The 24,131-nt window shown below is 40.9% G+C and overlaps 1 protein-coding gene across 1 annotated transcript in view; it reads left to right on the forward strand.

The window, feature by feature from the left end:
- Positions 1 to 24,131, forward strand: part of CSTF3 (cleavage stimulation factor subunit 3) — a 48,460-nt gene that overhangs the window by 23,502 nt on the left and 827 nt on the right. The window contains exons 4-20 of the mRNA XM_027663350.1: positions 8,523 to 8,555; positions 8,966 to 9,063; positions 10,425 to 10,491; positions 10,595 to 10,629; positions 10,732 to 10,858; positions 13,469 to 13,546; positions 13,739 to 13,901; positions 14,399 to 14,508; positions 14,939 to 15,055; positions 16,123 to 16,197; positions 17,528 to 17,671; positions 17,789 to 17,891; positions 19,621 to 19,690; positions 20,899 to 21,094; positions 22,578 to 22,731; positions 23,107 to 23,201; positions 23,337 to 23,397. Of these exons, the coding sequence (XP_027519151.1) occupies positions 8,523 to 8,555; positions 8,966 to 9,063; positions 10,425 to 10,491; positions 10,595 to 10,629; positions 10,732 to 10,858; positions 13,469 to 13,546; positions 13,739 to 13,901; positions 14,399 to 14,508; positions 14,939 to 15,055; positions 16,123 to 16,197; positions 17,528 to 17,671; positions 17,789 to 17,891; positions 19,621 to 19,690; positions 20,899 to 21,094; positions 22,578 to 22,731; positions 23,107 to 23,201; positions 23,337 to 23,397 (1,726 nt within the window). The remainder of the gene's footprint in view (positions 1 to 8,522; positions 8,556 to 8,965; positions 9,064 to 10,424; positions 10,492 to 10,594; positions 10,630 to 10,731; positions 10,859 to 13,468; positions 13,547 to 13,738; positions 13,902 to 14,398; positions 14,509 to 14,938; positions 15,056 to 16,122; positions 16,198 to 17,527; positions 17,672 to 17,788; positions 17,892 to 19,620; positions 19,691 to 20,898; positions 21,095 to 22,577; positions 22,732 to 23,106; positions 23,202 to 23,336; positions 23,398 to 24,131) is intronic.

Raw genomic sequence — 24,131 nt, forward strand, 5'->3', positions numbered from 1 at the left:
AAATGTAGCTGGAAAAAAAGGAGTAGAGGAGTGCAAATGTCCAATTGCATTGCCCCTGCTGAGGGACTGTTTGTTCATGAAAGGGGGTTGAGGCAGACAAACAGTGTCATTTATCTGAGTTCACCAATTAGGGATCTCTAGCCCGAGGAGGTGGACCAAGTACATTGGCTTTAGGCTTCCCTCTTAATTTAACTTTTTAACTTTAATGATCTGGCCAACAGATAAGCCAGCAAGTCTTTCATTTATCTCGTTGCATTTTGTCATGTCTCTTGCAATCTGTGGGTGCTGTATGTGCTTTTGAGTCCTGTAGTTTGAGAGTTAAACAGTATAAAATGGGTTCTGGGAGAAAAAGCACTGCTGCTTTGTGAAGTGGCACACTTCCTGAGAATTGCAAAGGATCCCAGTAGGTCTGTTTATGTTAGACATCTGAAAACACATCTTAAAACCTCCCACTGCTTCTGTAAAATACAAAAGACCTTGAGAAGCAGGAATGAGAAGCAGAGGTGGACTAAAGTGCATAGGAAGAACCCAAATGCTAAAGTTGGGAAGGAAGCAAGGTAGTTTGCAGGGGTGTGGGTGTAGAGGGATGTTTTCTGCTGTGGCTTAAAGGGAGTGTGACATTGAAAAGGAAATGACAAGCCACATGGCAGCTTAAAAATTGACTTTTCATTAAAATGAGATCTGTGGACAAATCGAGAATCTGGGTATAAAGTAGAAAGGAGTGGATGCTCAGCATATGTAAACTACTTCATACAGCTAATATTATACTGAATTTGATAATGGATAAACTGCCTAAATAAAAAAGGTCATAGTTTTCCTAATTTGGAGCATATATTAAAGAATGGTTAGAAGTAGAGCAAGGAAGAAAAGCTGGTAGTGCTGCTGCTTTATATGAGCTGTGCATCTGTGAGCTTCACCCAGCAGAGCAGAGAGCAGCCAGTTCAGGAGACTGAGGCAGTACTCATAGGGAAAGAAAACCTAGACATGGAGCAGTTCTCTTCTTCACCCTCAATTTCTAGGCAATTTTTAAATGTCAGATGTGTAGGGTGATGAAGTAACAGATAAGTGAAGTTGTCTGTCTTCTTTTTTGAAGAACATAGTGTGCTTTTCGTCATAACCTGAAAAGGGCTGTTCCTGCAGCTTCACTCAAATTATAATCAGTTCACAAGAGATGTTTGGAATAATGGGGCTCAGTGTGTCAGGAAGGAGAATAGCAATGCAAGTAATAACAGATGGCTTTGGTGTTTTGGCAGAACTGCAAATCTGCCTTTTTTTTCCTGAAAGAGTGTTTCGGAAAGGAAGTAATACACTTAAGCAAAATGAGACAAGATAGCAGTAGAATGCCATAGATAGGAAGGAAGAGAAAATGCACTTGAAAAAATTGCTTCTTTGTTTTTATAATCCAGATTGAAGACAAAGGAAAGAGGTGTATGTGACGTCAGAAATCAGTGAGGTAGGGAGCGAATCAGTGATTGCAATTCAGTCTCATTCTCCAACTGGAAAAATCACTTCGTAGTTTTGTCACCCCGAGTTTTTTTTCAGGCTGCCTATAAATATAAATAAGTATTTCTCTGTACAGCCTCTGTCTGGTCTCTTGATAGTGGTGCCTGGAAGTTTTGCATGCTTTTCAAAGATTAACAGGAAGGAAGGCCCTCATTGCAGGACTAAGAGGCAGCATTTTTTGTGAGGGAGTAGGGTCAGATGTCCTGAAGATTTATTGGTATGTGAAAATTACTCCAATTGCACTAAGATATAAACTGAAGCACAGAAACTGTATTTAGTAGCTCTGTCTCTGAGCTCTCTGATTTGTTAATGCAGTCCTTGTTCTTTACACTGGAGTAGATACTTAGGAATTAGATGGAGTAGGTACTTCTTAAATATCCCACACTATATTGTTAGTAGCAAAGTTAAGTTTCTTTGTTGCAATGCATCATCAGTCTTTCATCACTTCTAGATCAATGCTTACTGTAAGTTTGTTCAGGGAGTTTGTCCAGATTCTCAGTGCTTGTATTGCTGCACTTGTAGAAAGCAGACAGTTTGCTCATACCTTAGGATATTCTATTCACATATTTGTAGGGATTGGTATCTTTCCTGATACGTCTGAAAATTAAAGGTACTGGGTTTTTTAGTTTAATAGAAAAAGACACCTTCCACTTGCAGGTTTTTTCAACTGGTAATTACTTCTTTACATAGGTTTTTTAAATTAAGAATGACTCTTAACACTGCTTTAACTGGGTCATGTTGCTCTGCCTGCAGAGTCGCATTTCACAGGTTCTTTTGTACTCTTTTCTAAAGACTTCTACTCTGAGCTGCTCCCTTGCCACCCCCAGGCAGGTGCAGCTGGGTCTCTTTTTTCCCCACACTTCCAGATAAATCTAGTTCTATGCTCACAGTATTGAAAATAGTCAAGTCTTCAGGCGTGCCTGTTTTTTTTCTTTGTGTATATAATTAGTCAGGTGGTGGAGAAGTTCATGCAGTGATCTCTCTTAGGCTGCTGCCTCTGGGAGGGGAAATGTGGGTAGAGTGTGTTAACCTGGTGAGCTTTGTTTAATGTTCCTGAAGGTCATTAAAAGTTTGGGGTGATGAGGCTGTAAAGACAATTTTCAAGAAGTTCAGAGGAACAGCCTTACCTGTTACTGGCTGTCCATGCAGCAGCTCTCTCTGGCTCTGCCACTGGTCCCCATTTCCCACTGCAACTTGGCTTCTTATGAGAACTGCTGTCCTTCATTTACTAGTTACCACTTTACCTGTAGACATGACCGCCTTTTACTATTGAAAATGGTAATGTGGCTCAGAATTTTGCTATAAAAAGTTACCTTTTTCACTAGCTGCTCAGGAGGTGCCTGTTCTTGAGGCAGGATATTAACTGGTAATTGGATTTGCAGAATTACAGGTTCTGTTCATTAGCAGAACCAATAATCTTAGTTACTGTAAAATTTATTCCTAAATACTGTGAGCAAATTGAGAGTATATGTAACTATGAATATACGATAGTGTATGTCACAGACCACTCTTTTGGTAATCAGGAGACAACTGTGAAACCTAAAAGATGATTGTGATCAGGAAGATCACAGTGGTCAGACACTGGGACTGGCTTCCTGGAAACGTGGTTGATGCCCCAAACCTGTTGGTGTTTAAGTGTCATTTGGGCAGTGCCCTTAACAACAGGCTTGAGCTTTTGGTCAGCCCTGTAGTGGTCAGGCAGTTGGACAAGGTGACCAGTGTAGGTTCCTTCCACCTGAAATACTCTATTCTTAGGTTTCCTCAAAAAAGGATTGCACAATAGTGGGTCTTTCTCCCCCTCTACATTATAGCTATGTTTTTGGCAGCTGTGACTGAAACCTGTTTTCCAACTGATGATGTATCTACTGTAAACAACATGACTTTTAAATTTTGGTGTAATACCATGGTTCAGGAAGCTCTAGAAATAATACTTGTAATAGTAGTTGGAGACATTTAATTTAGAATAATTTTAAGGAACTTTTCAAATCCCATTTTATGGCAGACTTTGAAATTGAGACACATAACCATGTGCATGTGAGACATTACACTGTTCTGAACGAAAACACGTAGAATCTCATCTTACTGCCTTTTGAGAAAACGAGTTTTCCCATAGTCAGTGTACTTCTTGCCTGCCTCTTCCTTGCAGGCTTTACTAATAGCAAAATAAAAGCTGTATTCACAGGGAATATTAAAACTCCAAATGAAGACTACAGAATCATTCCATCCTTAGCTGGTACAGATTGTAGTAAAACAATATATTACAGAAACTGCATCTACAATTATATGCTTAGGCTTTAAAATAAAGCATTTCATTGCTTAAGCCCTGGAATATCTTGCACAAATGAAATATGTGCTTTGTTGGGCATATGTTAGATAAGTTTTACATACAGTTATTTAGACAGTTATAATCCAGCCTCGCTGGGTTAATGACCACGTGGAAGTGCAGTGTTAGTCCTGCATTTTACCTTTATCAGAACTTGGTTTGTTATTTGCAAGGCTAATTGCTGTTACTTGACCTGTAGGGAAGCAAATTTGTCACGTTAAGTGCTCACAAAATTAGTCACTGACTGGGAGCCTCAGCAAATAGCAAAAGGCCAAATGTGCTAAAGATAGAACAGAGAATCAGCATCTCTCCATCCTTTCAAAGGTGACATTTCTTTCAGGCAGTCTCAGAAGTTTGAACTGCTGTGGTCCAAGCTGTATTTATTCTGCAAGTAAAGTGGGAGCATCTCTCCAGCCAGCCCTAGCCTGTATTTTGGAAACAGGTAGAGAAATGTGAGTGTATTTGATTACACTCACAGTTCTGTCCTGGTAGAGATGGAAATTACATCCCACTGTGCTCGAGGTTGGGAGTTGACTCTTTTCCTCTAGCAGTCAAGATATAAAAAAAGAAAAAGCAAATGGGTTCAGTCATGATAGATTTTGGGTAGTCTGATTTTATTTTTAAAATGTTAACTTTTATTTGTCTAATACCTAACCATCTAACTGCCAATGAATATAGGTCTTTCACAGCGAGTTCCCTTCAGCTAATAAACAAGAGCAATACTTCCAAATACGTATGTGTAGGATCTGGTTGTAATTTTGTACCCTGAAACATATGTTGTATATGTGTTTTTCAAAACAAACAAGCAAAAAAACCCCCAGCTAACGTTAAGGATGGTGCATACATGTTAGTATTGATAACAAATCCAGATTTCAGGAAAATTCTCAGGAAGTTATCACCTGCACAGCTGTGGCGTTTCCTTCTCTCCCAACCTGTCCCTTTGTCAGCTGGTGCAGTCTGCCAGGGGTGCACAGTGTTTCTCTTCAGGTCCCTCTTCCAAAAAAAGCACAAAAAAACCCTGGGTAGTGCAGGGGCAGTGGGTAGAGAGCAAGAGGATCTACCTCACCAAGGGGAGAGCTGGAGGCAGTGGATAAAGGGAGTGTTAGATTTTTATGCTTGAGAAACAAATTTTTTTCCCTGGAAAATAACCATTGAAAAAAAAGGAAGATGGAGTTGGGATATGGAAATGGATGACAGAAAAAGCCATGCTGGTCCTTAATTACCACAGACTAACTTTGCTTCCTTAGGAGCTTGATGGAAAGCAAGAAACACCGAAAAGGTTAAAACAAAACTGGGATACTTTTTAGGCTTGTGTTGTATGTTGCCAGGCAACTACAAAGAGTTTTATGTCCCTAGATTAATAAAATCACATGCCTTGCACAATCATAAGTGGTTTATTAAAAAGGGTGAAGTGCTATGTAATCTATGGATTAAGTTTTGCCTTTGAATGTTGGTGAAGCTCATTATGGGGAATTACATTATATATTCTGGGAAGAAATTTGACTTACTATGAATTCACCTTGTACAAAGCTGATACAGTAGTGACTTAAATTTCCTATTAGAGCATCAAATTTAAAGTTACTCTTTCAGCAATAGGGGCAGAATTTCTCATTGCCACAGGCAGAGGAAGGCAGGGTCAAGTGTGTTTTATCACAGCAGTGTCCAAGTATGGCTGGTCAGACAAGGTGGCATTTGTGTAGTTTTCAGGGATGGAGGGGAGACACTCATCTGTATGGATTTTACCTTGGAATTGCAGTGTCTCAGCTCATTGAATAGGAGGTGGACTTGTGGTGGAGCCACTCCTTTGTCAACCTCTGTGAGGGTAACACCGGCCTCCTCAATTAAAGAAATCAGAATAGGAATCCAGGCAGCCTTAGAAATGAAAGGATAATCTGCTGTAAACATCTCTATAGTTCACTTAATGTTTGTCTTTTAAGGACAAAATTACAGTATAATGTCAATTCTTTATGCTTTTCCACATCTAATCATTGCCTATTCCTGTGTCTAATAGGAAAAACAAGAAACGTAACAGGAATGTGCCTGATAATTCACATAGAAAACACTTAGCTTTGAGTCATAACACATGCAAATGAAGAATATACCTCCTTTTCTTAGCAAAATAACTTTTCAAGGTGTTTGGTTATGGGAGGTGCATGCAGTCCAGTGGATATGTATTCCTTGTGCTCTGTGTTTTGTTGCCTGGTGACAGTGCTGCCAGGGCACTAATAAAGTTGCTCTATAAGCAAATGGGATGACCTGATGCTGGATGCAATTACTGAGGTCACTGCAGTTCACTTCTGCTGAGTAATGGTTGTCACTGAGCTTTTGGGTATTGGAGGAGCAAAGGGAAGTGCTGAGCAGGCAGAGAGCATTCCCAGCTTCATTTAGGAATTGTCTTGGCGTGTGTGGCACTGTTTACTTGGCTACACTCATTTTTGCTCTGCCTGCTTACAGCTTTTCATTCTGAGCTTCTAAGAATTATTTTTCATCTTGTTCCTGAATAACTACAAGGTGTGATGCCTTTTGTCGGTGACAAAGCCGTGAATTAATTTTATTTAATTTTCACTAAAAAAAAAAGAATTCGTGCTATCTCCCGTCTCACTCTGTTAAAAACAAATTAATTCTGCACATCCTGATGAAGGCTTTATTGAGTTAAGTACAAGGGAAAAAAGGTGCAGGCAGCTGTGCTGTGTGCTAAGATGTACAAACCAAGGTTCATTTGTTCTTTTTGACTTGCTGACCAAGGATGGAAGAAGGAGATTGCCAGATGTGGGAGGCATGGACTGGGAGCTCCTTCTCTTTAGTGAGACTTGAATCCTTTTCATCATATTGTAAGATGTGCTGAGGAACCTGAAAAATTACTGTTAAAAAAGGATGAAGTAAAAATGGGAGATGTCTTCCTTTTCTTTTGGACTCTAAAGGAATGAGAAATTTAAAATGTAAGGATGTACTTTCCTTCAGCTGGAAGCAGAGCAGCGTCAGGCTCCTTAATTCGTGTCCACAAAAAAACTTCTGTCTCAACAACCCTGCAATTATTAGAAGTGCTCTTTAAAGGCAGAAAGAATGTGCTCAACTCACAAAAAGTTTGTGAGAAAGTGGCAGTAGGATGTGGACACGTCCCTGAGAGCGTGTGGGGTCGGGGTGTGTTGCCAGGGGTTAGAGGTGTTCTCCAGAAATGCCGCCTCTGGATTTTAGTGAAGTGTTACTTCACAGCAGCGTTATGTCTGTAATTGGTCATTTCTCTGGTCAGCTGTCTTTTAACTGAATAGTTTGCAGGAAGACTCTGTGAAACTCGTGTGTGCAGGACACAATTGAGCTTAACTCTCTGCAGACCTGGATTTTGTGAAAGTCTTTCAGGCTGGGCAGGATACCGCTCCCGTTGGAGTGGGGTACTGACATGAGGGTCCAGTCTGCCATGTGTGCCATTAAAGATTTTCTTCAAAACGTGTTCAAGTTCTCTTGTTTTTAATTGATCTTGTTCAGGAGTGAGGGAAATGTTAATGCTCTGGGGACTGGGGTGTTGTGGGAGTACAGACACTCAGGAAGTGGGAGGCAGGAAAGGCAGTGCACGGTGCAGTGCAGGGCTTACTTATTTTAGGTCTCCTCCTCATCAGTCGGTGTCTCTTAATGCTTCCATTAAAAATTCTGTTGTGCTTTAGTGTGGGAATGATGTAAAGTGAAATAATGAATCCTGGTGCAGAAGGGTGCTGTTTGCTGCCTGCCACCACGATCCTTGGGGAAGTGGAGAGAAAGGCTTTCGGAACTGCTCCTGCTGAGCTGGAATCCTCTAAGTAAATGAAGAGCAATGAGATTTAAAGGGGAGGTTTGATGCCTTACAAATGCAACACAGCATAATGAATCCTTATTTCATTAAAAAGTTCTTTACTTCAACGAAGATAAGCATCTTCTAAAGGCTGGTGTTGATTTTCCTTGTTTCTTCGGGGTGTGCCTCCAGAGATTACCTGGCACTGTAACTGGAGCTAATAAATACATGAAGGATGCCAGTCTGTCCTCCTCAGCAGTTTCGTGCTTTTCTTTGTCCTGTCTGAAAGGCAGCCTGTTGGTTGCTGGGTTTCACCCTCTGCCCCTGTGGTGTGTGAGGTGTGTGAATGAAACTGGTGCTGAGATGTGAGTGTGGTTTGGTCCCTCCTGGGAGCACCAGGGCTGGGGCACCTCTGGAAAAACAGGTTCTCCTTGTTTATTATTCCCTGATCCAGCATCAGCATATTATAGCAACGTGTAGTTTAAGAAATAAATTTTCAAGTGTAATAGTTTTATTAACCCAGTAGTTTTGTAAATATGGTGTTTTACCCTTAATTTACTCAATCTTGATCTAGAACCTTTGGTACATAAGTCAATATATGCACTGGAGGCAATAGAATATCTTGACATTAGAGGCTAAGTCTGGCTGTTCAAACCAGAATACAGGAAAGCAACTTTGCCTACTGATACCTACATTTTGGAAGTGAAGAATTAAAAATAAAAATAAAAAGCCTGCCAATTTTACAAAAGCTATACAAAGTACATGATTTTTGTGTGTTTAATTATATTTTTGCAACATTATGTGTTGTTACAGTGTAATTAGTTCAAGGCAGCCAAAGTACAAATTGGAATGCTGTAGTACTGTATAAAGAATATATTCCTACTATTCAAAAGTAGTTTCTTAAGTGATTTGTTTTTTTCTGCTTCCCTATAGATTAAAGCAAAAAATTATGACAAAGTGGAAAAGGTGAGTCCTATTAATATATGTAATATATCTCTATAGCAAGAAAAAGTACCTTGTGACTGGGCTGTATCAGATTGAAAAAAGCCACAGCTCTCATTGAATGTGCTATTCAAAGACACAGATAAAAAGTATCATTACAATTAATTTGTCGTTGCTACAACAAATCAATAATAATAATAATAAGCTGTAATCAGTGAATTGTGCACGGGGATTTTTCTGCTTAATTCTCTCCAGCTCCCTTGCATAGCACAGAGATGCTTTAGTCAAAAGAATGAGTAGTTTAACTTACTCTTTCTTATAAAACTCAGTCATAATTACTAAGGTTATTTTAATCCACACTGTATAGTTTTGAAAGTAGAAACCTAATTTCTCTATCTGGAATCCTGATCTCGTCTTCTTGATGTATTAAACAGTTATTTCAGCGATGCCTTATGAAGGTTTTACACATTGATTTATGGAAATGTTACCTTTCCTATGTACGAGAAACCAAGGGGAAGCTGCCTAGTTACAAGTAAGTTAACAGAGTTGCTCTGAATTATTCTAGTTTTATGGTGGATTTCTTCTTCATTTTTGACTAGGGGGTGGGGAGGAACCTGTGTGACAAATCTGTCCGGGGATGTTTTGGTGGAGTATTGGAGGTTTGATGTATAATCTGCATTTAGAAAACATTTTCTTTAAAGTTTCTTTAGCTGAGTTTCCTGGGTAAAATTGCTGCCTTAATCTGGATTCATATAACAAGGCTGGACAAGAGCAGGGGAGTAGCTGGTGTATCCATGGCAGTTCCCTGCAGATGGGATTGGTGCTTTTGTTGTCCCTGCCCTCAGTGTCCTGTTTAGAGTCTCCACAAAATTCAGCATTGATTCCAGCTGTACTGTATTTGACCAGTAATAAGAGACAGTTCAGGCCTTAGAGAAAAGGTTTGGAATGCAGAAAAAAAGGCATAAAATTCAGGGTGTCTGAATTTTGGGGTGTATTAATCTTCATCCCTTTTCAGTTACTACATTTTGCTTGTTTGTGGTCTGAGTTTCAGAAAATATCAGTAACTTCCAGCCTCTATAAAATCTCTCTTCCCCAACCCACTATAATTTCTTTGCACAATAACTGGCAAGATAAGTAATGCATTAACAGAGGGGAAAAAGCAGGATTTTCTAATTTTACAAGACTGTTTTGAAACAGTTTTAAAAGTATCAATGCCCACTCCCCCATCGCCAGTCTTTTTATCCAATTTAACTTTCTTCTCTTTTTCCTGGTAATCTTGTCAAGGAGGTAATAAGGTACTGAAGTATGTTTGAGTAAAGGAAACTGGGAGAGAAGTGGTAGGGAGAAAAAACACTCATAGTTGAAACTTAACCAAGGAAATTCTCTGAACATTTTAAATCTGAAGGAAAATACTTTGAATTTGGGGGACCAAGAAATCAGTTTCCGCAGAAGGGAGCTAATCCTAGTTGCCCCAGAGTTTTGGTATTCCTGGATAATTGCAAAAAGATCTGAGGGGAAAAAGGAAAAAAAGAAAGAAACCATGGGTGCATCTGTCAGCTAAGAAGGTCTGGAGAGCAGTTGTTTTCTGTCTTCTCAACTTCTCATAGTATACATGGGTTTCCACTGACTTGGGAGGGTGGACCAGGAGCTGTTATTGTGCTGGATTGCCACCAATAGTTTTAAATAATTTTCTTAAATAAAACAAATAGGCAAAACCCCAGCATAACCTAAATACAGAATTTAAAGCTATCTGAATGCCAACTGTTGAATGATATTTCTCATTCCTCAATGTTTGGTTAGAATTTGCTGCACAAAAGAATACTCTTTAAATAAAGAATTTTTTAAATACTAAACACTTGCTCTATGGTCTTTGTGGTTTGTTCTTTTCCTCAGAGAAAAAATGGCTCAGGCATATGATTTTGCTCTGGATAAGATTGGCATGGAAATCATGTCATACCAGGTATGTTTTTTTTTTTTTGATCAAAGCACATTTTATTTCTAATTTTTTAACGAGTACAACTGAACATTGGATTCATTATATGTAATATTTTTTTCTCACGTAGATCTGGGTGGATTACATCAATTTTTTGAAAGGCGTGTAAGTACCTTCTAAAAGACTTTTTTTTTTTTTAAGCTCAGTTGATGTAATGCTGGTGTTCACAAGTGATGACCTGACATGAATTTCTCTCCCACTCTTTAGAGAAGCAGTAGGATCCTATGCAGAGAACCAGAGGATAACAGCTGTCCGTAGGGTTTACCAACGTGGTTGTGTGAATCCAATGATAAACATAGAGCAGCTCTGGAGAGATTATAACAAATACGAAGAGGTAATCAACAACATGATTGTTTGTGACATTAAGAAAGAAATAACAGCCAAATGTGGTGCCCAAACTATATCCATTAAATAATTATGTGTAAAAGAGGTGACCAGCAGTACGAACACCTTTTGTGGGTGCAGTTTGTACCAAGACCTGTGGCCAAACTCTGCAGGTACCTGAGTGAATTTTAAAATTTATTTCAAAGACTCTCCATAAGATACATTTGACTGCCCCATTTCCCAGCTGGCCCAGTGGAATTGCTAGTGAGTTAGAAATCACTGTCACTAGCAATGGGGAGTGTATCTAATGGGAGCTGGAACAGCTCAGGTGGCAGTGAGGGCTGGTGTCCCCCAGGAGGCACTCCCCTCCTTTCACTTCGAGTTGAACAGTGTGAAATGGCATTCAGCTGTGATGGTTTGGATTTCCTTCGCTGCATTAAGTTACGTGGTCTTAAGTATTTATAAAATGCTCCTCACCATCCTTCCCCAGAAGCCGTTCCAGCCTCCATTCAGATGAGTTTCAGCAAGTGTGACCTCAGCTCATTGGCCTTACAGGCTAAGTTATAGCTGCACCTTTACAGTGTATTTATAAACACATCTGTCAACTGCTGTTTGACCAGCCCCAGTCAGCAGCAGTGAGAATGCAGATCTGAGTGTAGCTGCCCTTGTGCTCAGCACTGCCAGGCAGGGATGCTCATCCACCACTCTCCCTTGTCCTGCTGATTGTGCCCAGGCTGGCAGGTGCCAGCATGCTGTGGGCCAGCTGTGCCCTGAGCAGGGAAGAAGGGCCAGTTTCTCTTTCCTTGGTGCTAATTAAACAAGTTGTGCTCTTAATGACCTCTCATGATGTGCTTAGCAAGTGGGAGTACCTCTGGGTGGGAATACCTCTGGGTGGGAGAGCTCTGGATGGGAGGACCTCTGGGTGGGAGAGCTCCAGGCATCCAGACCCACAAGCGTGTACTGTAACAGCTCATTGCCCTGTTGTTCAGGGACACCACAGCCAACCTGCTGACACCAGGGAAGTTATCCAGTGCTGTACCTTCTCCTGTGCAGGAAAATCCCCGATACAACTTCCCTGTAAACCTTTTCTCTTCCCCTCCCACATAGCAAATGGAGGCTGTCACTGTTGGTTCCTGCTCCTTTCATTAGTACATAGGGAGACTGTCAAAACAACAGCTCAAACCTGTCCAGTTTCTAGTTGAGGCAGCTCTGGCTGACATCTGTAACTCAAAGCTGTCCCTCAGGCTGTTCAGAGCTGCAGGAAGCTGAGGGCCAGTGCTCTGTTCAGACACAGGTTTCTGTTCTGGCTAAACTGGCCTCTGGCCTCAAGGGAAAGGGCTGGTGCTTGCAGAGGTCCTGGCACAGGGAAATGCTCCTCACCAGAAGGGCTCTTTGAGGGGGAGGTGGTTCCCCACATCAGTAGCCCAACAACACAGTGATCACGTTCAGGTCTCTATGAAAGATTAATGTCTGTTTGCTCTAATTCGAGACTATTCTCAAGCTTCCCTTCAGCTCAGCCATAGCCACCGTCAGGCAGCAATATCAGCCTGTCAGTCACCACTATCTTTAATTAACTAAATGGTCAAAGGTGGCAACGCCCCCAGTGAGCCCCCTGTCCCAGTGACAAAGGGACAGTCTTTGGCTCACAAAGCTGCACGGCTGCTGAGCTGGGAGTGCATCCCAGGAGGATCCAGCTGCATCCTCAGCCTGGTCCTGGGTTAACTGGGGCGTTACTGGGTTTGTGTGCTAGCCCACACAGCACCCTGCATGAGCCTAGACAGTGCCTTTGCTTCCCTACTGAGTCAGTACCAAGCCTGGGTGCCTGTTTGGAATAGGACTGAAAGCTGTGCCCACCTTCCTCAAAGTCTTGCCAAGCCATGCCAGCAAAATCTACCTGGACACAGGCAGCAGCAAAAGGGGGGTTCTTACCCTGCTGTAAGAGCAGTTCTTTGTGTTTTTGTTCATGCCCAGGGCCCTGTGAGCAGGGCCCAGCTGCCCCCAGCCCCTCTGCTCTTGCTCAGCAGCACAGCAGAGCCCTCTCACACGTGTGCAGTCCTGGAGGGGTGCCACTCTCAGTGGTGACACATCTTGAGTCCCTCACAGCTGACAAAGGTGCACAGCTGGGAGTGTGCTGAATAGAACCTCTTTTAAAAGCTGTCACTTCAGGGACAGAGGAGAAGGCAGAGCTTTGAGCCTGGAGGTCAATCCGTGTTACTTCTTGTAGGAGAAAATGGACTTGTTCGTATGCTGTCACCTGGTGAGCAGCAAGGCAGGGAGCTGTGGCTGACTAGGTACTGATCATCATTTAAAAGCAAAACTGTAAATCACAAACGCATTCTTTCCACTTTTGCCCCCAGCAGTTTATGCAAAGTATTTTTGAAAGTAATTAAAAGTGTGCCGAGGTGCTTGAGATCAGTTGATTTTTAGTAGTGAGTTTGTTCTCTGATACAAGATCTTGCCCATGCTTTTATTAGGAGAAATGCAATACCTCTTGAGATTGGTATTTTAAAATAACTTTGTCCTTGCTCAAATTTGCATCCCTTTTCCTGTATAAAATAAGATTCCGTATTTCCAAAGTGAAATTGCAAATTCCCAATTCCTTTCTTTCACCCTTCTCCAGGGCATCAATATTCACTTAGCTAAGAAGATGATCGAAGACAGGAGTAGAGATTATATGAATGCACGACGAGTTGCAAAGGTACAGCCTTCTGTTGACTTTCCTTTGTTCTCTTTAATTCTGCAAACCATCATTAAAATCGGTCCTTGTTTTAAATAAAGCTGTGTCAGACTAATAAGGTCGGTCCGATAAAATATTTGTATCTGTTTTAGAAAGCGTAAGATAAATAAAATAAGCTTAAACCTGCTCTTCAAAACACTGCTTCTGCTTCAGGAATATGAGACAGTGATGAAAGGCCTGGACCGCAACGCTCCCTCTGTCCCTCCTCAAAACACCCCCCAGGAGGCTCAGCAGGTGGACATGTGGAAAAAGTACATCCAGTGGGAAAAGAGCAACCCCCTGCGAACAGAAGATCAAACTCTTATAACAAAAAGAGGTGATTAGATACTGTTGGGACAGGTAGAATTATATTTTCTTGGCTTCATTAATGACCTCCAGCACAAATAATGTCGTGATTTGGTGTTCAGGATTCCCGCTGGAGCAGAAGTTAATCGTATTTCTGGAATTGTGTGAGTGTTCTTTTAAAAAAACAAACTAGATTTTACTCAAGCCAAGCTAAAAGTAATGCAAGGATTTTGGGGGACAGTGCTATAGTCATGTGCCACTGAACTTCAATTGGAAGTCAGGAAACAGGGGATCTCATCCTTGTTTTTATGGCTGATATTGAACGAGTTGTTCTTCAGCAGATTTTAGCTGCTGGTTATGATTCTATAAAGTTTCTGGCAATATAAAAGGGCTGCAGTTGGGATCATTGTAGCCAGTTAGTGTTAACACTGATTTATTTGATGATTTTTGTACTTCACACTTGCACTGTGCAAGATGGTACCATTTCTGCAGTGATTTAGGAGCGTTTCCTACATTTCTTGCCCACAGTGATGTTCGCTTACGAGCAGTGTCTTCTGGTGCTGGGACATCACCCAGACATCTGGTATGAGGCAGCACAGTACCTCGAGCAGTCCAGTAAGCTGCTGGCTGAGAAAGGGGTAAGCAGGTTGCCACTGGTTTTCTCTTATTTAATTGCTTTGACATGGTGTACTGTTATTTTTTTTGGGTCAAATACCAAAGAGGGGGGTGTGAAAAATATATGTAGTACAGTAAGCTGTGTCGTGTTCAGAATTTTAAAATTGGGCCTGATGTAAGAAATAAAAATTTCTTTATTTGAGGTAAGAATTATGAAAAACTATTTCAGTCTTGCAAAGGTAGGTTTGGGGGAGTTTTAGGTTTCATTTTTAGGTTTGGGGGAGTTTTTTGGCCTGATTTTGTGATTCCTTAAGTGCTGGAGACGTGATTAATTCTTTATTGGAGCACTGCATGGAAATTCACTGGGACTTGTCACACACAAGATATTCCATAAATTGGCCTTCATTGTCACAGATGCTGAACAATTACATTATTATACTTATTTTATAACAGGACATGAACAATGCCAAACTCTTCAGTGATGAGGCTGCTAATATTTATGAAAGAGCGATCAGCACTTTATTAAAGAAGAATATGCTTCTTTATTTTGCATATGCAGATTATGAAGAGGTAAGCAAAAACAGTGATGTACTGACTTTAAAGTCCAAAGATGGCTCCCATCAATAATGTCATTTATTTGAAACATACTTAATTCACAGAATTCTATAGAATTAATTTACTGATTCTTCCAGCCTTACTCTCATTCAGGGTTTCTGAGCTGACAAAATGGAGAGGAAAATCTCATAGTATGAGTTACAAAAGTTTTGAAAATCTACTGTCTTTCCACTTAAATATTGACTATAATTTTCAAATTGTCATAAGGGTGGAATGCTTATAAATTTACATTTACCAGAGCATCAGCTTCTTCTCTTTTAAAATGGGCATAAAGAGCATCTTTTCCATCTAGTTCTTGAGGGGTTAATATTTGTGTTTGCTGTGATGGAAGATGGGAGGCACCTGTATTGCAGCTTTCTGGCTGGTTTTGCACATGAACCACCAGGAATAAAGGCTGTTTCCCACTGATCAGATGAGGACTATGGAGTCCTCTGTGAGGTGTAGTTTGCCACTTACTGTAACGTGGAAGAGTCTTTGCAGGACGATTGTGAGGACAACAGGGGAAAAAAAAAAGCTTTTGCCCTTAAAAGAAAGAACCTTCCTTGGCTTTCAGTGCAGCTTCTTGTATGCTAAATGTCCTGTTTTTTTAAGGCTGCACAATACAATGTGGAGGGCTGGAGCTGGCAGGGAACTGAATGGATTATTTGAAATGTGTAGGTTGGAGAGTGAAGGTGCTTTTCCTACCTGTCTACACATTACTTTTAGACAGGGATAAAGGAAACAGTCTTCTTATCCCAAGCACCTACAATGACAGTTCTGCTGCAGTACTACTACGTTAGAAAGAGTTCAGAGTCTCTTGAAAAGCATGTGCATAAGCACTACTGGGAAATTAATGTTGGGAAGTAAAAAAATGACTGCACGAGACAGAAAACGCTTGCGAGTAAAGGGACTGACATACACAGTGATCAGCCGGGGAAAAATGGAAACATAAACAGTCTAGTTTTTAATTCAGATAGAGCTGTGCATTCTCAGAGGTGATGTGGAATGGTGTTACCAAGCAGTCTGTATTTCTTTTTACTTAGAGTCGAATGAAGTATGAGAAAGTGCACAGCATATATAACCGGCTCCTGGCTATCGAAGACATTGACCCCACCCTGGTAAGATGATGCCTGGTGTTGAGTTTTCCCAAATTTACATGGATAGTCACTCAAACACGTGCACAGAGTGGGGAAGAGCTTACAGGAGTTCCTTGGTTCACAAGGGTGATGGAGCAGGTGGAGTAATGAGATGACAGAATTAGATTAAAATTTCGGGAAGGTTGATAAGTATAGTCTTTAATTCACTTAAATACCTAAGTCATGTGCACTCTCCTCTGTCTCTTTTGGAGAGACAGTCTCTTAAAACAGATATAAGATATAAAATATTTCATGACACAGCTCTTAAGAATTGATGTACATTTGTCTCAACTAAAATTTCACTTTGCCTCCCCTTACCTGATTAAAACCACATTGCTTTTGTCCATTGTTCTCCCTAAATAAAAATACACCATCCTGTGTACATGTAGTTTGTATATAAATCTGTAATGCATCATGTAAGTGTCCAAGAGTATTGCTGTGCATCTGCTGAAGTTATAAACCTTATCCCTAGTGCCAGCTGTGGTAGTGCTGAACAAGTGGTGTGAGAAGTAACCTGCTCTCAAGAAGCAATTTAGTTTATAAATAGACACATCAAAGCATTAGAAGGAAAAAGAAGGTGTGAGGTCTAAAATGAAACAACAGGTCAGTGTTAGAGGAAAGGTATCCATTTACTGACACTTTCCATTCTTTAAAGGCAGATCATAATGTTTCCCAAATGCACATTTTATGAGAAACCCAAGTCCCCGTTCCTCCTGCTTGAGGAATGATCTTATTTGTGATCTAATTCAGAGTGAAGGAAAGTTAAATCCCAAAGAAAGGCAAACCACAAATTGGCCACTGAATTAAGCAGCACATTCATTATTTCCTTGATCAGGTACAAATATTTGCAGACTGGATGATTATTTTTATCTTGGATTGTATAATGTGCAGTAAAATCCTTCATCAAGCCTTTTGGCTGCTCTTTAGCCTTTTGGATGTCTTGGCTTTATTGGAAAGTTACCATCTTTACACTGATCCTCGAGTTCTCTGAAGGCAACAGTTTATGTAAATTACATTCATTTCCTTACCTCCCCTTCCTTGAAAAATCTGTGTATTAACTATTGTCTTTTCAGGGGATCAATCTTAGGTACATTCAGTTTCTTTTTTAAAAACCCATAAAAAGGTTTGCCTCATTATTTATAGCAAAACAACACGGAGACACAGCCCAGCCTTGTTTCTTTTGTGACTTATTCGCTGTATTTTGTGAGTGAAGATTATTTCAGATACAGTAAAAAAAACACCAAAAACTTGATGATATCCTGGTATTCTCTGTTAGCAGTGATGCTTTATCAATATTAATATGCACCTTTAGGTTTATATCCAATATATGAAATTTGCAAGGAGAGCAGAGGGCATAAAATCTGGAAGAACGATATTTAAGAAAGCGAGAGAGGACGCCCGGACCCGCCACCACGTCTATGTTACAGCAGCTCTGATGGAGTATTACTGTAGTAAGGTAATCACAGGTGCTCAGTCTGACACCACAGAAGTGTCAGCAGGGGGTGTGGAGCTCACTGAAGCTAATAACTGTTCGTTTTTTGGTTTTGGTTTTGTTTTTTTTTAATGTTTGCAGGATAAGTCTGTGGCCTTTAAGATTTTCGAGCTCGGGCTGAAAAAATATGGGGACATTCCAGAATATGTGCTGGCATATATCGACTACCTTTCTCACCTTAATGGTAAGCTCTAAGCTTTGGGAGGTCTAATGGAGCATTAATCTGCTTTCTCTGTGAGTTTAGGTTCAGGCCAAGTTCCTTGTATTTAAAATTCTTCTTGAAGAGCAGTGAAATCTCTTCATGAAATTTGGGAGTTAATTTGAAAACAAAACCTGTTCTTTTGTCCTTACTGAAGTTCCAGAACATTAGATCCTGATGCTACTGATTAGAGGAGAGTGAACTTTCCAAATTGTAAGTCACTGGCATTGCAGGAATTTTACAGCATCTGTTGTGAACGGTGGGAAGGACACTGAGAAATCTAAATCCTGAGGAAAAAGATCTGTAGGATCTCAAAATCAGTGTGAGAGGAGTGAGGGATTAGCTGGTCCTGACTAGAATTAATTTAAACTCCTTCTCCCGGGGTAGATAAGATGAGCAAGATACAAAGTCAATATTGTGCATATCAGTCCTGCCTGGAAGTTGCCAGGGAGCTGATCTGCAGTGGAAAGAGCAGGACATGGGCAGGAGGTGGAGGTGGTGGTGGAAGGTCCCTGTGTGGGATTTCCTGAGGCAGGAGTGACTATCCCTCTTATAAGAAACCAGGCTGCTGTGGGAAGCAGGGGCTGACAGAGACCTTTGTGTGGAAGTTTCATGGGGAATTGAAGAAGAGGGAGATGAGCAGTTCATCCCAGGGTCTTCCTCTGCCCAGTCCTGTCTGGTACCCGTTAGATTTTCAGATTTTTTCAGGTATTTCTTCACGTAGTCAATTCTCTGGTTCAGTGTTTGTGGCATAACAGCCCAGAGGTGTAACACAGGGTGGGTGTAACTCAGCTGTGTGAGCCAGGGGCTGTGGGCAGTTGTGCTGCTGCACATCTCCTGAACCTGCACTGTCTTGTGCGGGCACCAGGCACATGAGTCTCCTGTCAGACTACAGCACTTTGGTTTTTCAGGCTCTGAAAGTTTGAACAGGCTTGGAGGTTTTAAACTGAGATTTTTTTTTTTTTTCCCAAGTTCCAGTATATTTAATTTTGCAATAAACTATTGTAGGTCTACATGAATATTTGCAATGCCTTTCTATAGGTTGCCATCAGAAATAAAAAAGTTCTTAAAATTCCCTAGTGTATTGCTCTGTTTTAATGACCCAGCAGGCTACTGCAAACCAAGGGAATTGATCTCTGAACTCCTGTAAGGGATGGTACAATACCCAGGGCAGAAGCTGGCAGTTTAAGGAACAAAACCACCAACCACTCCATTGCCCCAGCTGGCAATGTACAAACACTGAGTGCTTGTTGGGAACCAGGCCTAATAGTTTGGGGAGGGCTTCTGAGGAATATACAGGTATATTAATATAACCCTAGTTTAAAAGGGAAGTAATGAATTGAAAGGCCAAATTTAAATCTACCAAGATATGCTATTCTGATAATTAAAGAAAATGGAAAAAAACCCAACAACCCAGAAATCCTGAAGAGATGCCAAGCAATTGCTCTGCTGTTATAGAAGAACCTGGATTAGGATCAGTTTGTCTCTATCAACAAAAATAAACTTGCAAAGAACAAATTTGCAATGGAATTTAACATGAGTAAAGTTTTATGTGGGCATTCAGATCTCTTTTTATACTTACTGAAATTCAAATCCAAGTATCAGAATATCAGCCTCATATCTAATTCAGTGTACACATTTCTTTGAAAGGACGTGATTTTAAATTGTCTTTAATGTATTTTACTCAGTGTGATTTTTCTTTTTGTCTTTCTAGAGGACAACAATACAAGAGTTTTGTTTGAACGTGTTTTAACTTCAGGGAGCCTCCCTCCTGAGAAGTCTGGGTATGTCTGCAAAAACAGTTTCGCTACACTAAAAACCCCTTTCAACCATAAATATCCCAAAGAAATCAGAAACATCAACAGCAGGACAAAATTAGGCACAGATGTTCCTTCCCCTCTTCATGCTGCCTAAAATAGCAACAACTGTGACAGATTTGTGAAAGTCCCTATCCCACTTCTAGTGAAATTCGTTTGTTTATTGACTTTAAAAGCCTCATTGATGCAGGATTGTTGAGGATAAAGTGCAAAATCCTCCTGTGCAGTAAAGATTCAGTGGTTTGAGCAGGGGGATTCAGTGAGCAGTAAGGATTCAATAGTTTGAGCAGAGGAGGTGAGTCAGGAATTTATTGAGGAGGGTGCTGAACACCTCCCAGCCAACTGAAAATAACATAGGAAAAGAACTAGAAAAGATTTGGATTAACCACTCACCACCACATTTTCATTGCTACTTTTTAAGTTGATTTCTCAAAAAAAAAAAAACTTACCCAGCCCTTGCAGTCTGAGTGTTCACTGTTATTATTCTGGTAGACATAAGCGTCAAAACTAAGCAATCAAACATGGCACTGCTGTGCATATTCATTCTGCACTTTAATCCTGATCTTTTTGTGAGAAATAACGTTTATGTCCATTTTAAAAGTGAGAAAACCCAAGAATTTAAAAGCTGAATCATCTTCAAAGGTGAATTCCAAGGCTAAAATAAAAGTTGAATCAAGTCCAGAAAAATGGTCGGATGTTGCTTAAGTTATACATGAGATTTTCCACAGAGAAATATGCAGTGATTATATATATTTTTGGACTATGTAAAATTCTGAAGCAGTGCCTGCTGTGTCATAGGTTACTGCTCTTGCCAGCTAGAACATGTTGGTCTGTGCAGAAGAACTAGATCATAATGTATGTTGAAAAGTCCTTGACACATGTTTGTGTGTCTTACATCGAGAAAAGCTTACCTCAGATGCTAAGTCCTTGACACCAGTAATCCTTTCCTGTCCGTAACAAAGTCCTTTGCAGTCCACTAGATTGAAAGATTTTACAGAAGTATATAAGGCACTGGGATGGCAATACATGTGTGAGGTGCATCTGAAGTAAATCAGAGAAATGGCCACGTGCTCCCAGATCGCCTCCTTGGAATCCTTCCTTTGTGTTCTTTAACTGGGCTGTGATCAGGAATTCTTTCTCCTTCAGTAACTGTCACTGTGTCTGTTCTTTTACAGTGAAATCTGGGCTCGGTTTTTAGCCTTTGAAAGTAACATTGGTGATTTAGCCAGCATACTGAAAGTTGAGAAGAGGAGGTTCACAGCATTCAAGGAGGAATATGAGGGCAAAGAAACAGCTCTGCTGGTGGACAGGTACAAGTTCATGGACCTGTACCCCTGCTCTGCTAGTGAACTCAAGGCCCTTGGTTATAAGGTAAGTGGGTAAGAACACTTCAATTTACTGTTGTGCTTTTCAGTCCCAGTAAACTTGAGGAACTCCTTGTTTAGGACTTGCCTTACACTTTTCCCCCTGATGGAAAAGCAGGTAAAACAAGCCTTCTCCTCCTTCTTGTCTCATTGGGCAGCAAAGTGCCAGGCTTTGCTTAGTGGGCCAAGGGCAGAAAGGAGCAAGGAACACGACTGACAACGGCAGCCTCATGTATTCATATTTACCTTTCATCTTCCCACGGAAAGGTCGATGTGTTCATGCCGTCACCACTCAGTACAGGCCTCCACTTCCAACATAAGCCCGAGCTCTTTCAAAAACCCAAATTCTTTCAGAAGTTTGTCGAATTGGGTCATCTGTGTGAAACATCACTGGCTGTCCTTCCACTCCAAGGTGGCAACACTCCACCCACTTCACTGAGAACTGTATCAGACCAAACACACTGCAGTTTGCTGCCAATGGCTGAGGAAAACTGTCCCCAGAGATCAGTGGCTGCCTGCTTGTTTCTTGTGTTTCTTATGGCTGAAGTGGTTTGGTGCTGCCATTTGGAATTTAAAGCCTGGGCCAGACCCTGTTATCTGGTGGTCTCCTGTCTTGTTTCTAACCACGTATATTTTAACTACTATTTCAGTCGTAACACTTCCAAACCCAATAGAACAGGATAAAATGTTGGGTAATATTTTTTTAAGCGTGAAGTAAATAGGCTGCTAGAGAAACAGCTGATTGCCATTTGCATGGACAGGAAGAGGGCCTTCAATTTACGTCTCTAAAACAGTGCCTCAGCTTCCAGTTATTTCTTACACAGAAGAATAATTTATGAAAAATACAGATGACATCAAAGTTAGCAAAGCAGCTGAATTGTTGCTCATCACGGAGCTGTAAAATAATCTGATAGGTGGAAATCAGAGTCACATTGTCCCCACTGCATTCAAAGGAAAGTGTCCAGTGGCTCAAAGTTATTTTGAAGTTAAAGGTGTGGGTACAAGAGAGAAGTTCTTGTGAGGTGCCTGCAGGGCAGTGTGTACCTAAGATGGTTCAGCCCTTGGGCTGATTCCTGTTGCTTGTAACGTGCCAAAACGTAATCCTGTTTGAACTGATGCTTTGCATGCCTGCTGACTGCCTTATGCTTTCTTTCTTACCCAGCTAAAGCAATCTAGGGAATGAAATGAGGGGAGAAATGATAGTTGTGAAGGCCTAGTGGTCTGCACCTGTTCACCTAAATCTTTTTAACCTCAAAATGGGGCCGCTCGAAAATGACAAACACGGTCTCGTTCAGTAGCAGAAACAAGGGTTTCCACTCCCAGCTGGGACCCTGTAGGACTAAAACGCTTGATGAAAACGTGCAAGTTCTGCCCAGATGGTCTTGTAAGAGGACATCAGAAATTATAATGATGACAAGATGTTTTGTTCTGTAATTTAAACAAGCCATGTGGTCCTGCCGAGTTCAGCGCTCTCTGATTGCCTTTCTCAGGATGTCTCCCGTGCCAAGCTAGCAGCAATAATTCCAGACCCCGTGGTTGCACCTTCCATTGTGCCTGTTCTCAAGGATGAAGTAGACAGAAAACCCGAATATCCAAAACCGGACACTCAGCAGATGATTCCATTCCAGCCAAGACACTTAGCACGTAAGTCAGACCTCGCTCGGAGGGGGTTGTGTTTCACCTGGTGGCGAGTTATGAACCTGGGTGTTGAGTCAGCCTAATCAGAGACTTCCCCAGTCTCCAGTCAGCTAAACCTGTACTTAAATTTGAGGCTGTTATTTCACTGTGTGTGTTTTACTTAGTATTAAGGTCACATGGAAATAAGTACAAGTAGTTTGGGTTAAATGATAATAAGCTGTTACACACACTGCTCATAGGCCAGATCACTGACTAAACAATATGTAATTAGTAGAGGCCAAAGGGACAGGGTAGCAATTATTTGCATCAAGTAATAATGCTGCAAGAACAATTCTGGTCTAGCTGTCTTGCACTGGCTTCATATAGTTTTTCTTCCCACAGCTCCAGGTTTACATCCCGTCCCAGGTGGTGTATTTCCTGTTCCACCAGCAGCTGTAGTTCTCATGAAGCTCCTGCCACCTCCTATTTGTTTTCAGGTTTGTTTTAATGCATTCTCAAAATTTCAGAAAGCTGTGGAAGAGATTCTGTTGTGACAGAACCACAGTATGTATTACTCTATTGAAAATAACCTTCTAAACTTTTTTTTTTTTTTTTTTTTGGTAACAAATCAGGGTCCCTTTGTTCAAGTGGATGAGCTCATGGAGATATTTAGAAGATGCAAACTGCCAGACAGTAAGTTACTTGTCCTCTCTGGAAGCTGTGACAGTGCTGCATAAGACATGGTTTTACATATGGATGTTGCTGTCTGAAATCCAGACCTCATTTACAGATGTGCAATTTGTGTTTAAGAGCAGAAGAGATTGGCTGTGTTTCTAGGCTGGAATCTAGGCTTGTACATTTACCTGGGGGGACATAACAAAAAGCCAAAAAGCTGAAAATCACCAGCTGTTCCTTTAATAAGATGTTGGTGAGATAATCATTGAAGGAAAGAAATTCAGACTTTCAGAATATCCTGTAAAAGCAGCAGGACATTACTTCCAGCAGCTTCATGGCTGTAACATGGGATTACAGATTTGCAGCAGTTCACTGGTGGGCATAACTCTGAATGCACATCCTTGCAGTGCTTGAGGACAAGCTAAGGGAGATCACAGAGAAAGCAAGCTAGGATTGATTGAATTTGAGTGAAAATAAAATATCTATTTAAATCATATGCAGTATTTTTGGGGCTTCCTCTGTTGATAAACAGGAACTGCTCTGCCTACTTTCTGGTGAATCATGAACTGGTTACACTGTTCCCCAATAGGCCTCCCTGGTTTATTTAAGCTCACAGGTGACCTCAATGTCTGTGTAGAGGGAGGGCTCAAGCTGAAGCAGCAGCATCTAGTTTTTAATTAGTGTTCACCATTGCTCAGAGTTTCACACAGTCAAGACTTAATATCTGTAGAACAGGGCAGGAAAAATGTTTT

This window comes from Corapipo altera, unplaced genomic scaffold (genome assembly GCF_003945725.1).
Source record: "Corapipo altera isolate COAL_440 unplaced genomic scaffold, ASM394572v1 100, whole genome shotgun sequence".
NCBI classification, from domain to species: Eukaryota; Metazoa; Chordata; class Aves; order Passeriformes; family Pipridae; genus Corapipo; species Corapipo altera.